This window comes from Carassius carassius, chromosome 50, assembly GCF_963082965.1.
Source record: "Carassius carassius chromosome 50, fCarCar2.1, whole genome shotgun sequence".
NCBI lineage: Eukaryota > Metazoa > Chordata > Actinopteri > Cypriniformes > Cyprinidae > Carassius > Carassius carassius.
The window spans coordinates 21,268,412-21,282,614 of NC_081804.1; the positions used below are offsets into that span (position 1 = coordinate 21,268,412).

The 14,203-nt window shown below is 47.4% G+C and overlaps 1 protein-coding gene across 1 annotated transcript in view; it reads left to right on the forward strand.

Annotated features, from left to right (window-relative positions):
* Positions 1-8,382: 8,382 nt before the first annotated feature.
* Positions 8,383-14,203, forward strand: part of LOC132133019 (disintegrin and metalloproteinase domain-containing protein 10-like) — a 90,730-nt gene continuing 84,909 nt past the window's right edge. Inside the window, exons 1-4 of the mRNA XM_059545672.1 lie at positions 8,383-8,540; positions 9,477-9,627; positions 11,710-11,828; positions 13,523-13,681. Coding sequence (XP_059401655.1) covers positions 8,468-8,540; positions 9,477-9,627; positions 11,710-11,828; positions 13,523-13,681 — 502 coding nt within the window. The 5' untranslated portion in view covers positions 8,383-8,467. The remainder of the gene's footprint in view (positions 8,541-9,476; positions 9,628-11,709; positions 11,829-13,522; positions 13,682-14,203) is intronic.

The window sequence follows — 14,203 nt, forward strand, 5'->3', positions numbered from 1 at the left end:
TATATATATATATATATATATATATTTATTTAATCTGACTACAAAAAATGTATGTAATTTTTAATCACGCTTAGCATTATAATATAAGTAGTATAGTACACAGGTGTACATAGCACATAGTATAAGTAAATTATTATTTTTTTTCCATAAAAACAACCGTGTTATGTAAACAAGCTGCCATTTAAAGGGTTAAAATGAATATGAAAATGAAATGAAAATGAAAATGAATAAATTTTGGTAGTTAGGATAAGGATTGATGCTGGTTTAAAAAAACGATGGCAGTAAAAGCAGAACAAATCTTAATATACTGTATGTGAATGGCAGTATTGGCACCAGAGATCTTCAAGGATATTGGTCTCCTAGAAATACATAAATATGTCAAACTGGGTTCTGGGGCCCGTTCTTCGTACGTCGCTTATTACATCCGAGATCAAATGACACATCCAAGATGATATCATCGTGCTAATCATGATCCGGCTAATTGGGTTCTTTGAACACACCTGTTGTGTATGATTAGTATCGCTGGATTGAGTTATCTGAGATAATTGCGCGTTCATGTGTTGGTTTAAAAGGGGATATGTATCGATACTCGAAACCATGATCAGCAGTGCAGCGATTGGCTGGTGGCAAGACGGCAATGTAATGACGTCATATAATTTAAAATGACACCCGACGAAAAACTTGACAAATTTCTGGATTTTATAAGGAAACAGCCAAGCAAACAAAACTACATAAATGTTATAATAGATACATGAAACAGATAATAGATGCATGTTTTTATTTTATTAGAATTTTTTTCATGATTCCCAATTATTCATATTCGCAATTTATAATAGTTGTACAGTCTTTACATTTTTATTTCAATGTAGAAATTATCTATTCATTTCATTTTATATTTGGACAGATTTGTTACGTGATAGCATTAATGAAAGTTTCTTAAGGGTCAATATCATGTTATCTGCATCTCCTGCGCTCAATCAAGCCACTCTTATAATAGCAGTCATCACTCAAAATAATGCACGACTCTATTATCTGTATAGCATGTGTGTAAGACTCTAATACAATTATGAAGTAATACTTTTATGACAAATAAATATTTCAGTGAGTAAAACTGGCTGTGTCTATAGTAGGCTGTTATGGACTACACAACATGTTTATATTATTTTTAAATAATTTTTTAAATGATTATTATTTTAAATTATTTTCCCTGGATCAGTACGATACTCTTGTAATAAAGTAGCGGTGATAGCAGACATATTTTGAGTATCAGTTCTGGTTGAAAAGAAGCGATCTAATCCTGTTTACATGAAATAAGCCTGCTCCCAAGCAGGTTTAAGCTTACGGACCTGTTGCTATGACAGCAGCTCCGGGATGAGCTTCGAAGAACCAAACGATCCAAGATCACGCCAAATCGTCAACAATCAAATCCAGCTAACTGAGTTAGCGACGTACGAAGAACGGGCCCCAGGTATACACGGGTTTCTTGTATACAAACAATACCGGATGCGCGCGCATCCAGGAGGCAGAAAACATACTCGGTTACTAACGTAACCTCGGTTCTCTCTAGAAGAGGGAACGAGTACGGCGTCTTAGCTAAGACGCTACGGGAAAAGTCTCTTTTCACGAAATACTGAAGCAAAAAATTATCCTTAATTTTGAATTTTTGTAAAGCGCATTTGCAGCAGCACACAGCCATAGGCGAGACGGCTCGCTCGCTCATTGGCTGCTCTGCGGCAACTGCACAGCCTATCGAGCGCAGGCTGATGCAACATCAGACCAATAAGGGCGCTTCGCGCCCTTCATGCCACTTCCCGCCGAAACAGGTGTGGCCCAACCCTATAAAAGGAGCTCGAAAAGGCTGACTCACCTGATTTATTTCATCGCCGAAGCGAACCAGAGTGAATCGTACGCACGGCAGAGAACGCAGTACTCGTTCCCTCTTCTAGAGAGAACCGAGGTTATGTTAGTAACCAAGTACGTTTTCTTACGAGAGTTCTCTCTTACTGCGTCTCAGATAAGATGCTACGGGAACCCCATGTTAAGCGCCGTGCGCGCAGGGATCACACACCAATAAACCTGGAAGCAACGCCCAGGATTTACAGTGCACAGTCACCCAAGGGACTCACAGAGAGTCCAGGACAGGAGGGGGGGGGGGGATACCCCGGGGGGATACCCTCCGTCCCATATCTAGCAGCACCCGCAGATGCGGCAATATGACATCACACAGCCGAGGCAAGGCCTGACCAATGTGGCAATACGGGTCTTACGCAATACTGCCCATATAACAGTCGGCAGCGCATAACGCTCGCGATCTCAGAGTTCCAATCAGGGCCCTGACTCGACTATACCGACAACAGCCTTGCTTGCAAGGCGGGAACCTCCAGGTTATAGAACCTGATAAATGTAGACGGCAAGGCCCAACCTGCCGCCATACATATATCCTGCAAGGAGATCCCCATAGACCACGCCCACGACGAGGCGACGCCCCTTGTGGAGTGTGCTCTGACGCCCAGTGGGCACTGAAGGCCCCTGGAAGCGTAAGCTAACGCTATGGCGTCAACTATCCATCTGGATAGAGTCTGTCTCGAAACAGCCATTCCCTTGGAACGTCCACTGAACGAGACAAACAGCTGCTCAGTCTGTCTAAAGACAGCGGAGCGAGACACATAAGCTCTTAAAGCCCTAACAGGGCAAAGAAGACTCGAGCCTCCATCCTCTCCTGACACCGACAGGGCAGACAGGGTAATAACCTGAGCCCGAAACAGTGTGTTGAGGGATTTCGGCACATAACCATGCCTAGGTTTGAGTATGACCCTTGAGTCATTAAGCCCAAACTCCAAGCTGGCTGGCTGACTGGCTCACCGAGAGCGCGTGCAGGTCACCCACACGCTTCACTGAAGCGAGAGCCAACAAGAACACTGTCTTGAACGACAGATGCTGGAGGCTAATCGTTTGGATAGGCTCAAAAGGGGGACCCTTCATGGCCTCCAAAACCGTTGCGAGGTCCCATATAGGGACTGACGGGGGTCTGGGAGGATTCAGCCTCCTAGCTCCTCTAAGGAAGCGGATGACCAAATCGTTCCTTTCTGAGCGCTGTCTCAGAAAACGCTGCGATGGCCGCCACATAAACTTTGAGCGTGGATGGGGCTCTGCCCTTATCCAACAGCTCCTGTAGGAAGGAGAGAACCTCCGTCACCTCACAACTAAGGGGTGAACATCCCCGAGCTGTGCACCAGCTGGAGAACACAGACCACTTCGAGGCATACAGCCGTCGTGTCGACGGAGCTCTAGCCTGACTGATGGTATTTAGCACTCCCACTGAGAGATCAGCGGGTAACCGTTGAGCGCCCACACATGGAGGGACCACAACTCCGGTTGAGGGTGCCAAATCGAGCCCCTGGCCTGCGAGAGGAGGTCCCTCCTCAACGGCACTGGCCACGGGGCGGTGTCTGCTAACTGCATCAAATCTGGGTGCATTCCAAAATGGTGCTACAAGCAGTATTGAACATCTCGTTTCTCTCACCCGTTCTATCACCTGTGGAAGGAGGGAGACGGGGGGGAAAGCATAAAGCGGGCAGCACGGACATGAACCATAGCACGGACACTATTGACATGAACCAGTTCCCTCTGCGCATATGCGCGAGGAGTTTCCTGGTCGTAAGCATTCTGAAACTGTGTTTCACCAATGCCTTGTTCAGCTGTCTTAGATCCAGTATGGGCCTGAGACCCCCGTCTTTCTTGGGCACTGGAAAGTATCTGCTGTACAGCCCCTCGCTTTGAGCTTGAGACACAGGCTCTAAAGCCCCTTTGTTCAACAGTTTTGATATTTTGGCCCGAAGTATGTGTGCTACTTCTGTTTTGACCGCAGTTTCGACGCGCACTAAAAAGCGCAGAGGGCGTCGAAAAAACTGTAACGAGTAGCCTCTCTTTATAATGTCTAGCGCGCAATCCGGAACCCCTGGAAGCGCTGACCATGCGTCTGCATGAACGGCTAGGGGTTGGATGCGAAGCGCGCTCTGTTGCTGGGCAATGGCAGCGCTTCGATGCGCTCTAACATGGACGTTAAGCCTGTGACATTTGAGGCGGGGAGCGCGCTGATCACAGCAGGCAGATCGCTCGTCCTCGACCCCCCCACGGTGCTTAACCGAGTGAGGGAGGGCTGAGCGGGTCCCGTGGGACTCGTGCTGTCTGTGAGTAATTGTGGGCTGTAAGCGTGCACATTTACTGCTTTAGACTCGCTGTTTGCCTGGATAGAACGAACGTGCACGGGTTTCGTTTTTACAGAAACCACATGACGCGTGTGACATAGTGTTTGTGGGCACTGAGGAGTGGGCACGTTTACTATGCAGTGCGCGCGATCGACTTGAGTCGCTTTTATGGGCGCGAGCCCTGTGTGAAGGGCTGTGCTTATATGTGGAGATGGGCACTGAGCAGTGGGCATCGTCACTACATTTATAGCACCATCGGCCGTGGCCGGGACACCAGAAATTACACCTTTTTCGGGAAATATCTGGGTAGCCGTGATAACGGTTTTTGTGTGCAGGCAAGCGGGCAACCATACAGGCTTGCACATTGCAGAAGACGCTGAAACAGTCACAATCCCTGGAACTGAAACAGCGGCGCGCTTGGGTGAGAGTTCGGCCGCGGCGACTCGTACACCGGCGCTTTCCTAGGATGGCTTCGGGGCTTCCGGCCTCACCGTAATCCTCTGCCGTGGTCCCCGCGGCACGGGGCGACGGCCAGCAGAGCGAGAACGGGGTCTCGAGCTGCGTTGCTGAAGCTGTTGTGATAACGGCTTTTGTGTGCAGGCAAGCGGGCAACTGTGCAGGCTTGCGCGTTGCAGAAAACGCTGAGACAGTCACAATTCCTGGAACTGAAACAGCGGCGCGCTTGGGTGAGAGCTCGGCCACAGCAGAGCTCGTACACCGGCGCTTCGATGAAGCAGCAGGAGGCGGGGGGTGTGGCTGAGAGCTTTGCGAGGCCGGTCTAGCACGACTCGCTGCAGAACCGGAGCGCTTGCCATGTCTGAGAGCGTCAGCCCTAGATGCCTCTCAGCCACCGTAGCGGAAGCCATAACTCGTCCCATGGCTTGTGCAGCGGATTTAGTAGCAAAGCACTCCTAAAATCCGCGAGACAGATAGCGTCAGGTCCCATCTCGTCCAGTTTACAGAGGAGATCACCCTGGAATATCTGCAGCCATCGTGTGTAGTGCAGACGCAGCCTGCTCAGCAGCAGAAAAGATTCGCTTGAGCAGAGATGACGTCATGCGGCAGGCTTTAGATGGCAACACCGCTTTCGTCCGCCGTCCAGCAGAGGGCGGGCAAAGGTGCGTCGCTATCGCCTGTTCCACCGGCGGAAGTGACTGGTAGTTCCTGTTTTTAGCATCATCCAGTGCGGAGAATGCTAGTGAGACAGACGAACGAGTTCGCGCTGAATATGGAGCATTCCAAGCCTTTGCCACCTCTTCGTGAAGCTCAGGAAGAAATGAGGCGGGCTTTGAGAAGTACGCTCATCCGAAAGGAAACTACCATCCAGCCGGGAACGAGAGGGGGGGCGCTGGTGCAACCCACTCGAGGCCGACACTCATCGCGGCCAGCGTGAGCACTCGCCTCGGCTCCTTTTCGATGTCAGCTCGTTTGCTGGGCTTCTGAGCAGAAGGCGCTAGATCCCCGGAGCTCGCCCAGCCCTCACTGCCCGAAGCTAGCAGAGAGCACGTGTCCTCTTCCCCGACGCTTTCCTAGGATGGCTTCGGGGCTTCCGGCCTCACCGTAATCCTCTGCCGTGGTCCCCGCGGCACGGGGCGACGGCCAGCAGAGCGAGAACGGGGTCTCGAGCTGCGTTGCTGAAGCTGTTGTGATAACGGCTTTTGTGTGCAGGCAAGCGGGCAACTGTGCAGGCTTGCGCGTTGCAGAAAACGCTGAGACAGTCACAATTCCTGGAACTGAAACAGCGGCGCGCTTGGGTGAGAGCTCGGCCACAGCAGAGCTCGTACACCGGCGCTTCGATGAAGCAGCAGGAGGCGGGGGGTGTGGCTGAGAGCTTTGCGAGGCCGGTCTAGCACGACTCGCTGCAGAACCGGAGCGCTTGCCATGTCTGAGAGCGTCAGCCCTAGATGCCTCTCAGCCACCGTAGCGGAAGCCATAACTCGTCCCATGGCTTGTGCAGCGGATTTAGTAGCAAAGCACTCCTAAAATCCGCGAGACAGATAGCGTCAGGTCCCATCTCGTCCAGTTTACAGAGGAGATCACCCTGGAATATCTGCAGCCATCGTGTGTAGTGCAGACGCAGCCTGCTCAGCAGCAGAAAAGATTCGCTTGAGCAGAGATGACGTCATGCGGCAGGCTTTAGATGGCAACACCGCTTTCGTCCGCCGTCCAGCAGAGGGCGGGCAAAGGTGCGTCGCTATCGCCTGTTCCACCGGCGGAAGTGACTGGTAGTTCCTGTTTTTAGCATCATCCAGTGCGGAGAATGCTAGTGAGACAGACGAACGAGTTCGCGCTGAATATGGAGCATTCCAAGCCTTTGCCACCTCTTCGTGAAGCTCAGGAAGAAATGAGGCGGGCTTTGAGAAGTACGCTCATCCGAAAGGAAACTACCATCCAGCCGGGAACGAGAGGGGGGGCGCTGGTGCAACCCACTCGAGGCCGACACTCATCGCGGCCAGCGTGAGCACTCGCCTCGGCTCCTTTTCGATGTCAGCTCGTTTGCTGGGCTTCTGAGCAGAAGGCGCTAGATCCCCGGAGCTCGCCCAGCCCTCACTGCCCGAAGCTAGCAGAGAGCACGTGTCCTCTTCCCCGACGCGGCCCTGAGATCAACTTCCTCGGACGACGCGGCGGCAGACAGCGGGCGCTGCCCATCGGGAAGCGATGCAGGGGAGGCCGGTGAAGCAGGGCGAACCGGCGAGCTCGGTTGAGCTGGAGGCGGTTCCGGTAAACGCTGGGAGCGGCGCTTTTTACGGCGCTGCGGGGGATGCAGGCTCGGAGAAGAATGCCAGGCAAGTCCTCAGAGTCACCATTGGCAACAGCTCGCCGTGAGGGCATCCGCCGTCAGCGAGCACGAGCGCTGCATGATCCTCACCCAGGCAGGAGACACAGATGACGTACCGGTCTCCCTCGCTGAGTGGGGTTCTGACGAGCCGCAGGAAGGCATCTTAAAAAAGACGCAAGCTCTTTTACGAGTGTGTGTCGCAGGGCGAACACACACAAGGATATAAAAGGGTATAGGCGCCGGAGAGCGCAGCAGGAACGGCAGTGGAAGGCGGCGAAGGCCAGCAGCTTCAGAAGTGGCTCGTCCCGCTGAGATGCTTATCAGATGGCGCTTGCTTCCTTCGTGATCCAACGATGCGTGAGCTTCGCTGAAGAGATGAACAATCAGGTGAGTCAGCCTTTTCGAGCTCCTTTTATAGGGTTGGGCCACACCCGTTTTGGCGGGAATTGGCATGAAGGTTGGTCTGATGTTGCATCAGCCTGCGCTCGATAGGCTGTGCAGTTGCCGCAGAGCAGCCAATGAGCGAGCGAGCCGTCTCGCCTATGGCTGTGTGCTGCTGCAAATGCGCTTTACAAAAATTCAAAATTAAGGATAATTTTTTGTTTCAGTATTTCGTGAAAAGAGACTTTTCCCGTAGCGTCTTAGCTAAGACGCAGTACGAGAGAACTCTCGTAAGAGAACCGCTATCTGTTATGCCGAGTTCAGTAAAAGAACATTGTAATTAACGTAGATTTCGCATTGTTTGTAATTTCTTGTTGACTCAATAATAAATTGCAATTTCAGAGTTGGATCTGTTTGTTTGTGTTTCATATTAATATATTATTAATATAACATTATGTAAAACGTCCAACTGTTTACGAATCAAAATCCGGACATACTAGGCACGTTGAACATCTGACACCCAGCACTGGCTCGGTTGGTACAATTGACAACGCAACAACTCCTTGGCATTTTGACTAGCGACAGCACCACCACCTAAACCATTTACTCCAGTACGAAGAGCGCGGGTCTTTTGCCTCTGCGTGCGCAAGCAGTGATCACGTCGCCAAAAAAAATCCATGTATGAGGAAAAAATCTAATAATTAACTAAGAAAATATAATGTCCGTACACAGAAATTAAAGCTCTGAAAAATCCCCCCAAAATACATTTTTGGAACAATAATAATAATAATTTAAAACAAACAAACAAACAAACAAACAAAACAGATTTTTTTTTTTTTGTAAATTATCATTTACTGCAATAGCATGTAATCGTGTTATCCATAAAACAGTTTCTGTAAACTGATTACTAGTATTTTCAAATGTAATGTACTCTTAATGTTATTAATTTCTGGAAACTGGTTCTGTAATCAGTCTTCACTGCTTGGGGGAGGGGCTCGCTGGCGGCCTCCGTGCGTCTGACGTCAGGACGCAATCCCCGAACCCGAGGCCGAGGCTGTAAACAATAAAACCCAACCCGTCCATCATCCATGCGCTAAACATGCATTTGTCCGCGATGACGGCTGTGTTGTCTGTGCTGCTATGGCTCTTCTGCGCCCTCAGGTCCGCTCGAGGTGAGTGTGTGTGCGCGTGCGAGGGCGAGCGTTTCTACGCGGTTCGGTTCGACTCGGCTCGGCTCTTGTTAAGGGATGCTGCGAGCGCGCGCCTCGGCTAACGCTAGCGCGGCCGTTACTCCCACATTCCCGCAAATCCGCCGATTTCCCGTTGATGTTCGCGGCGGATTCGGTTCCGAAGGGTTCTTTGAGCAGAAACGATTCGAATGAGCCCAGGGATGCGAGGATCCACGGTAAAGAGGAGAGCTGACACGATGTGAGCTAACGTGAACACATCCAGCGTAAGATGGACGAGACTCCATCCCATAAACACTCTCCTGATTCACCAGAGAGCTGCTGTTTACCGCCTGTTTACTGCCTGTTTACGGTGTTTACCATGTTTACAGTTTACTGCGTGTTTACCGTGTGTTTACTGTGTTTACTGTGTTTACCACATGTTTACTGCGTGTTTACCGTGTGTTTACTGTGTTTGCCGTGTGTTTACTGTGTTTGCCGTGTGTTTACTGTGTTTACCGTGTGTTTACCATGTTTACCGTGTGTTTACCGTGTTTACCACATGTTTACCGTGTGTTTACCGTGTTTACCACATGTTAACCGCGGGAGCTCTGACTGAGCTGGACACAAAGGTCCAAACGAAATAGGCCTGAAGTACAGGGCAGTGTACAGTAGACTTACATATTCAGATGAACAGGAGTGAACAAGAAGGATGGGCATTTTATGGTTTTAAAATAAGAAAAAAAATGTTTTTTTGTCATAGGCTTCCACACAGACACCGCATGTTATTATATGGATAAATGCAGCTTCGTGTTTTAAGTTCAGCTGAAGCGGCTCACGCTTGTCATAAGAATGTCCTTCATGAATCCTGTTCTACATGTGATCAGCTTCATGCAATATCTGAAGAGGTTTCATACATGTGGTGTGTTGTGTGTGTGACAGGTGCGTCTGGGAGCCCCCTGAGCAGGTACATCCGTCACTACGAGGGTCTGTGGTACGACAGGGATGTGCTGCACAGTCAGCACACGAGGGCCAAGAGAGCGCTGTCTCTACAGGAGCGAGAGCTGCAGCTGGACTTCCACGCGCACGGCAGGTGACTACCATCACCGCCGCATGATAACAACACGTCTGCTCTTATACCGCCTTTACCGCATCTCAAAGCGCTTTACAAAAATAACCTTTATATATGTTGAAACTGCATCAAAACAGTCTGATCTCGTTGTTCAGAAGCTTGTAATCTGCTCTAAAGAAGTCTCTTCTGCTCATCACGTCTGCATTTATTTGAAGTATTCTAATGTGAAGCAGCGGTTCTCTGTGTGAATCTCTGTTAAAGTGGCATTTTTTTCTAGGTTTTTAGGCTTTAATGTTAGTGTTATCTGTATGCACCGGGGTCTGAGAGTAACGCAATTTCGATTCTCTGTATGTACTGTACAATAAAGCAGACTTGAACTTGACTTGAAAAGTGTTTATTTAAAATAGAAACTTTTCTAACAACACAAGTCTTTATCACTTTTATTTTATCAATTTAAAACATCCTTGCTGAATAAAACCACTCACTTCTTTTGAAATCTTTTAAACTGTAGTGTATATCGGTACAAAAGGTTTCTATTTTGAATAAATGCTGTTCTTTTAAACATTTTATTCATCTGTGAATCCTGAAAGTAAAATCTGTCACAGTTTCCACAGAAATATCATGCAGCACAACTGTGTTCAACACTGATAATAATCAGAAATGTTTCTTGAGCAGTAAATCATCATATTATTCTGATTTCTGAAGATCATGTGACACTGAAGACTGGAGGAATGATGCTGAAAATACAGCGGAGCATCACAGAAATACATTACACTTTAACACAGATTCACACAGAAAACAGCTGATTTAGATTGCAATACAAATGCAACTTTGGTGAGCAGAAGAGACTTCTTTAGAGCAGATTGCACATCTTTCTGATCCCGGACATGTGAAAGGCAGTTTATCCAGATGACAGATCTCTGATGGCCGTACACTAGATCTGCATTATCTCTGTGCTACTCTGCAGTGTTTCTGTGTGGCAGCACAATAATGTACGAGACGCTGTGCTGTATTGTGAATAAATCAGGGTTAAAGGCCGTTGTTTGGCACAACACAGCAATGTTTCTGATCATGCCTCATCTAATGGAGCTTAAATAAAAACATATGATTTTTTCTCACATACATCTGCTTATCTCTCAGCATGAGAAAATGTCTGTTTTCAGTCTTTTAGTTATAAAACAGACCTATTCATGGCACAGTGTGAGTTTGCTAGCGTCGTTGGAGTGTAAACTGATAAACATACAGAATCATACCTGAAACAGAAAACCGATAACTACACTGATATTCCCTCCTCACTTGGGAAACTGTAGGCTTCCACACAGACACCGCACACACATCACATATCTCCGCTTGAGAAGCGTTTATTAGACGAGGAAGGGATGGGTCTCAAAGTTAAAGATGAAAGATGCAACATGACGCCAGCAGGGGTCACTCATACTTCATTAAATACATTACAAACCGTTCATTCTGCCGAAATACGTAATACACAAACAGTTTTGATGCTATATTATTGCTTGCTCGGTGGCACACAGAACCGTTGGGTGAAGCGTTCATAGCGGTGCTGTTTTGTGAATCAGCTGCTGACCAATCACAATCCCAGTCTCTGCCAGCAGGAGGCGCTTTAGGAGCAGCAGATTGGTTTCCCTGGTAACGACTGTAAACAAAGCAGCGCAGCGCTCATAAACGCTGCTTTATCAGGCATTATACAGGAGATTAGATGAAAACAGTCAGTTCTCTTTAAAGATACATTCATGTGAAAACAGCTGTGCCAGCTTTTGACTTTGAAACGTGCACAGCTCATGTTTATTCAACAGAGTCAAAGCAATTTGGAAGATCTGTTTGTGGTGGTCAGAGTTGATATTACAAATAAACCAATGGGAAATTCTGCTCTGGGTTTTTTGGTCTCAACACTCTCAGAAACACAGGTACAGAGTCTGTCACCTTTACTAAAGCGCTAATGTGTGTGTGTGTCTGGACCGGTCCGTGTCACTGATGTACAGTGAGAACCCTTCTGAAGAGGAGCACAGTGTTTCTGAGAGAGTTCGGTCGTGTCCGCGTGTGATGTGTGCATTCATCTCTACTTGCTGCTTGTTTCCATCTCAGACATTTCAACCTGCGAATGAGGCGAGACACCAGACTGTTTTCAGACGACTTTAAGCTGGAGATGTCTGGAGAGGAGCTGGACTACGACACCTCACACATCTACAGCGGAGAACTGTACGGTGAGCAGAAGCACTGATCACAGCCCTCGGGACGTCTAGATGAGGCTTATATGATCATTAATGAAACACAGGGTGTCAACACTAGGCTTGGGTATCAAGAATCGAGTATCGATTGGAACCGGGACTAGCTTTGCGATTTTCCCGGAATTGTTCAAAAGTTTACATTTCGATTCCTAGTCCACCGACCAGAAGAAGAAGAAACCGCTGAACATCAACAAAGAAGCGTACACCAGAAGTGTTGGCATAATCGAGCGAGTTTAAGTGTGGTTTCACTTTCTTAAACAGAACGAAATCTTGGCAAAATGCAACATTTGCATTAAGATTGTTTCGTGCATAGGAGGGTGCACGTCGAACATGATAATGCACCTCCGAGTTCATGCAGTAGAAATAAATATGTGCCCCGTCTTCCGTCCTCCGCTGCCTCTTTTTTCTCCTATTTATGCGTTCAAGCTTCTTCTACACCACAGCAGGAGATAATAGTTATCTGTCCAGAACGCTCACGCATCTGCCTGAGAAGGCAGATATGATAATTAAACAAGAACTGTTTCTGATTTTATACTGTACCTGCTGCTAATCTATACTGGGTTTTACAATTTGTTTCTTATCGTAAGACCCTATGATTTCCGCGATGCAGAAAACGCGGACGGAATCGCGGAATCCAGTCATAAAAATGGAATTTACAGTTTAACGCGGAATGTCAGATAATTTGCCAAATTTTGAATGAATTAATCAGAAGTTGGTCATTGCACTTACATCAAATAGCGATATGGACTAGTATCTGTAAATATTAAGCCGGAACAGTCTATTTTAACATGAATCCTGCATGTTCTGCGTGTCTGTGTTAACGAATGGCGCAGAAGTGCGTCGTCATTCATCACACACACGGAAGCGCGCGTGACGCTCTGGTGATTTCAGTCTGTCGTCTCTCTAAATAAGTACCAAAAAAAAAAGTTAAAAGAAAAAAGTAAAAAGTTCATAGAATTAAAATTGATGAAAAAGGTCAGACTATTTCCTTCAGAAAGACCGTTGGTTAGCTAGATCATTTAAAATATCCTAAACTTTTTTTGACCCTGCCTCTTAAAAGAATCGGAATCGAGAATCGTTAGGAACTGGAATCGAAACAAGGAATCGGAATCGTTCAAATTCAAACGATACCCAACCCTAGTCAACACACCCTTCAAGGAAAGACATTCATACTTTTACTCATCATGGATGCATGTAATTTATCAAAAGGGACAATAAAGACATTTATAATGTTACAGAAGATTTCTATTTCAAATAAACGCTGTTCTTCTGAACTTTCTGTTCATCTGTGAATCATGAAAAATAAAAAGTGTCACAGCACAACTGTGTTCAACACTGATAATAATCAGAAATGTTTCTCGAGCAGTAAATCATCATATTATTCATGATTTCTGAAGATCATGTGACACTGGAGACTGGAGGAATGATGCTGAAAATACAGCGGAGCATCACAGAAATACATTACACTTTAACACAGATTCACACAGAAACAGCTGATTTACGTTCTACTCATGTTTTGCTGTACATCTGATCAAATAAGAGCAGCTTTGGTGAGAGTTCTTCTAGAAACATGAGCAGGTCTTGCGGAGCTGCATGACTCTCGTTGGTTGGCTGTGCTGTTTCCTGCGCCTCTCTTCTGGTGAGTTAGTGTGGTTTGGGTCTCTCCTCAGGTGAACAGGGCTCTCTGACGCACGGATCGGTCGTGGACGGGCAGTTCGAGGGCTTCATTCAGACCCATCGAGGGACGTATTACGTGGAGCCGATCGAGAGATACCTGCAGGACAAGAAGGTCCCGTTCCACTCCGTCATCTACCACGAGGACGACATCCGTGAGTGAGCCTCCAGCCGTCTGTCTGACGAGCACTAAACTACCTGAACAGAGTCAAAGACGGCGTTAGCATGCATTCACTCCTGCTCAGGTGTCAGTCTTCATCAGGATGTGACTCTGCTCACGTTCTAGTGTGTCTCGTTATTGCTCATGAGACACATGTCTTTGTGTCTGGATTATTCACATCATCACTGAGATCATGTACAGTGTGTGAGAGATGCGTTCATCTGGAGCAGACGGCCACAAAACAACCATTGAAACCCATTCAGTCTTTGTTCCAGCCTCCTAGTGCTGCTCTGAAAATGTTTTTGCCAAACTGAGAGCAAAAGATGCCTAAACTAGACGATGCTAACTCAAGGCCATTTTCAGCAGATTGATTGTTTCAGATAGTTTATGAGCACCTGTATACTACTTCAGGATTCTTTTATTATTATGCAAAAGCACAAATGGATCATCAAACATTTTGGCTCTGGGCCGTCCTCAGTCAATGATAGTGTGTTTAGAAGCAGTAATATGTGCTGGT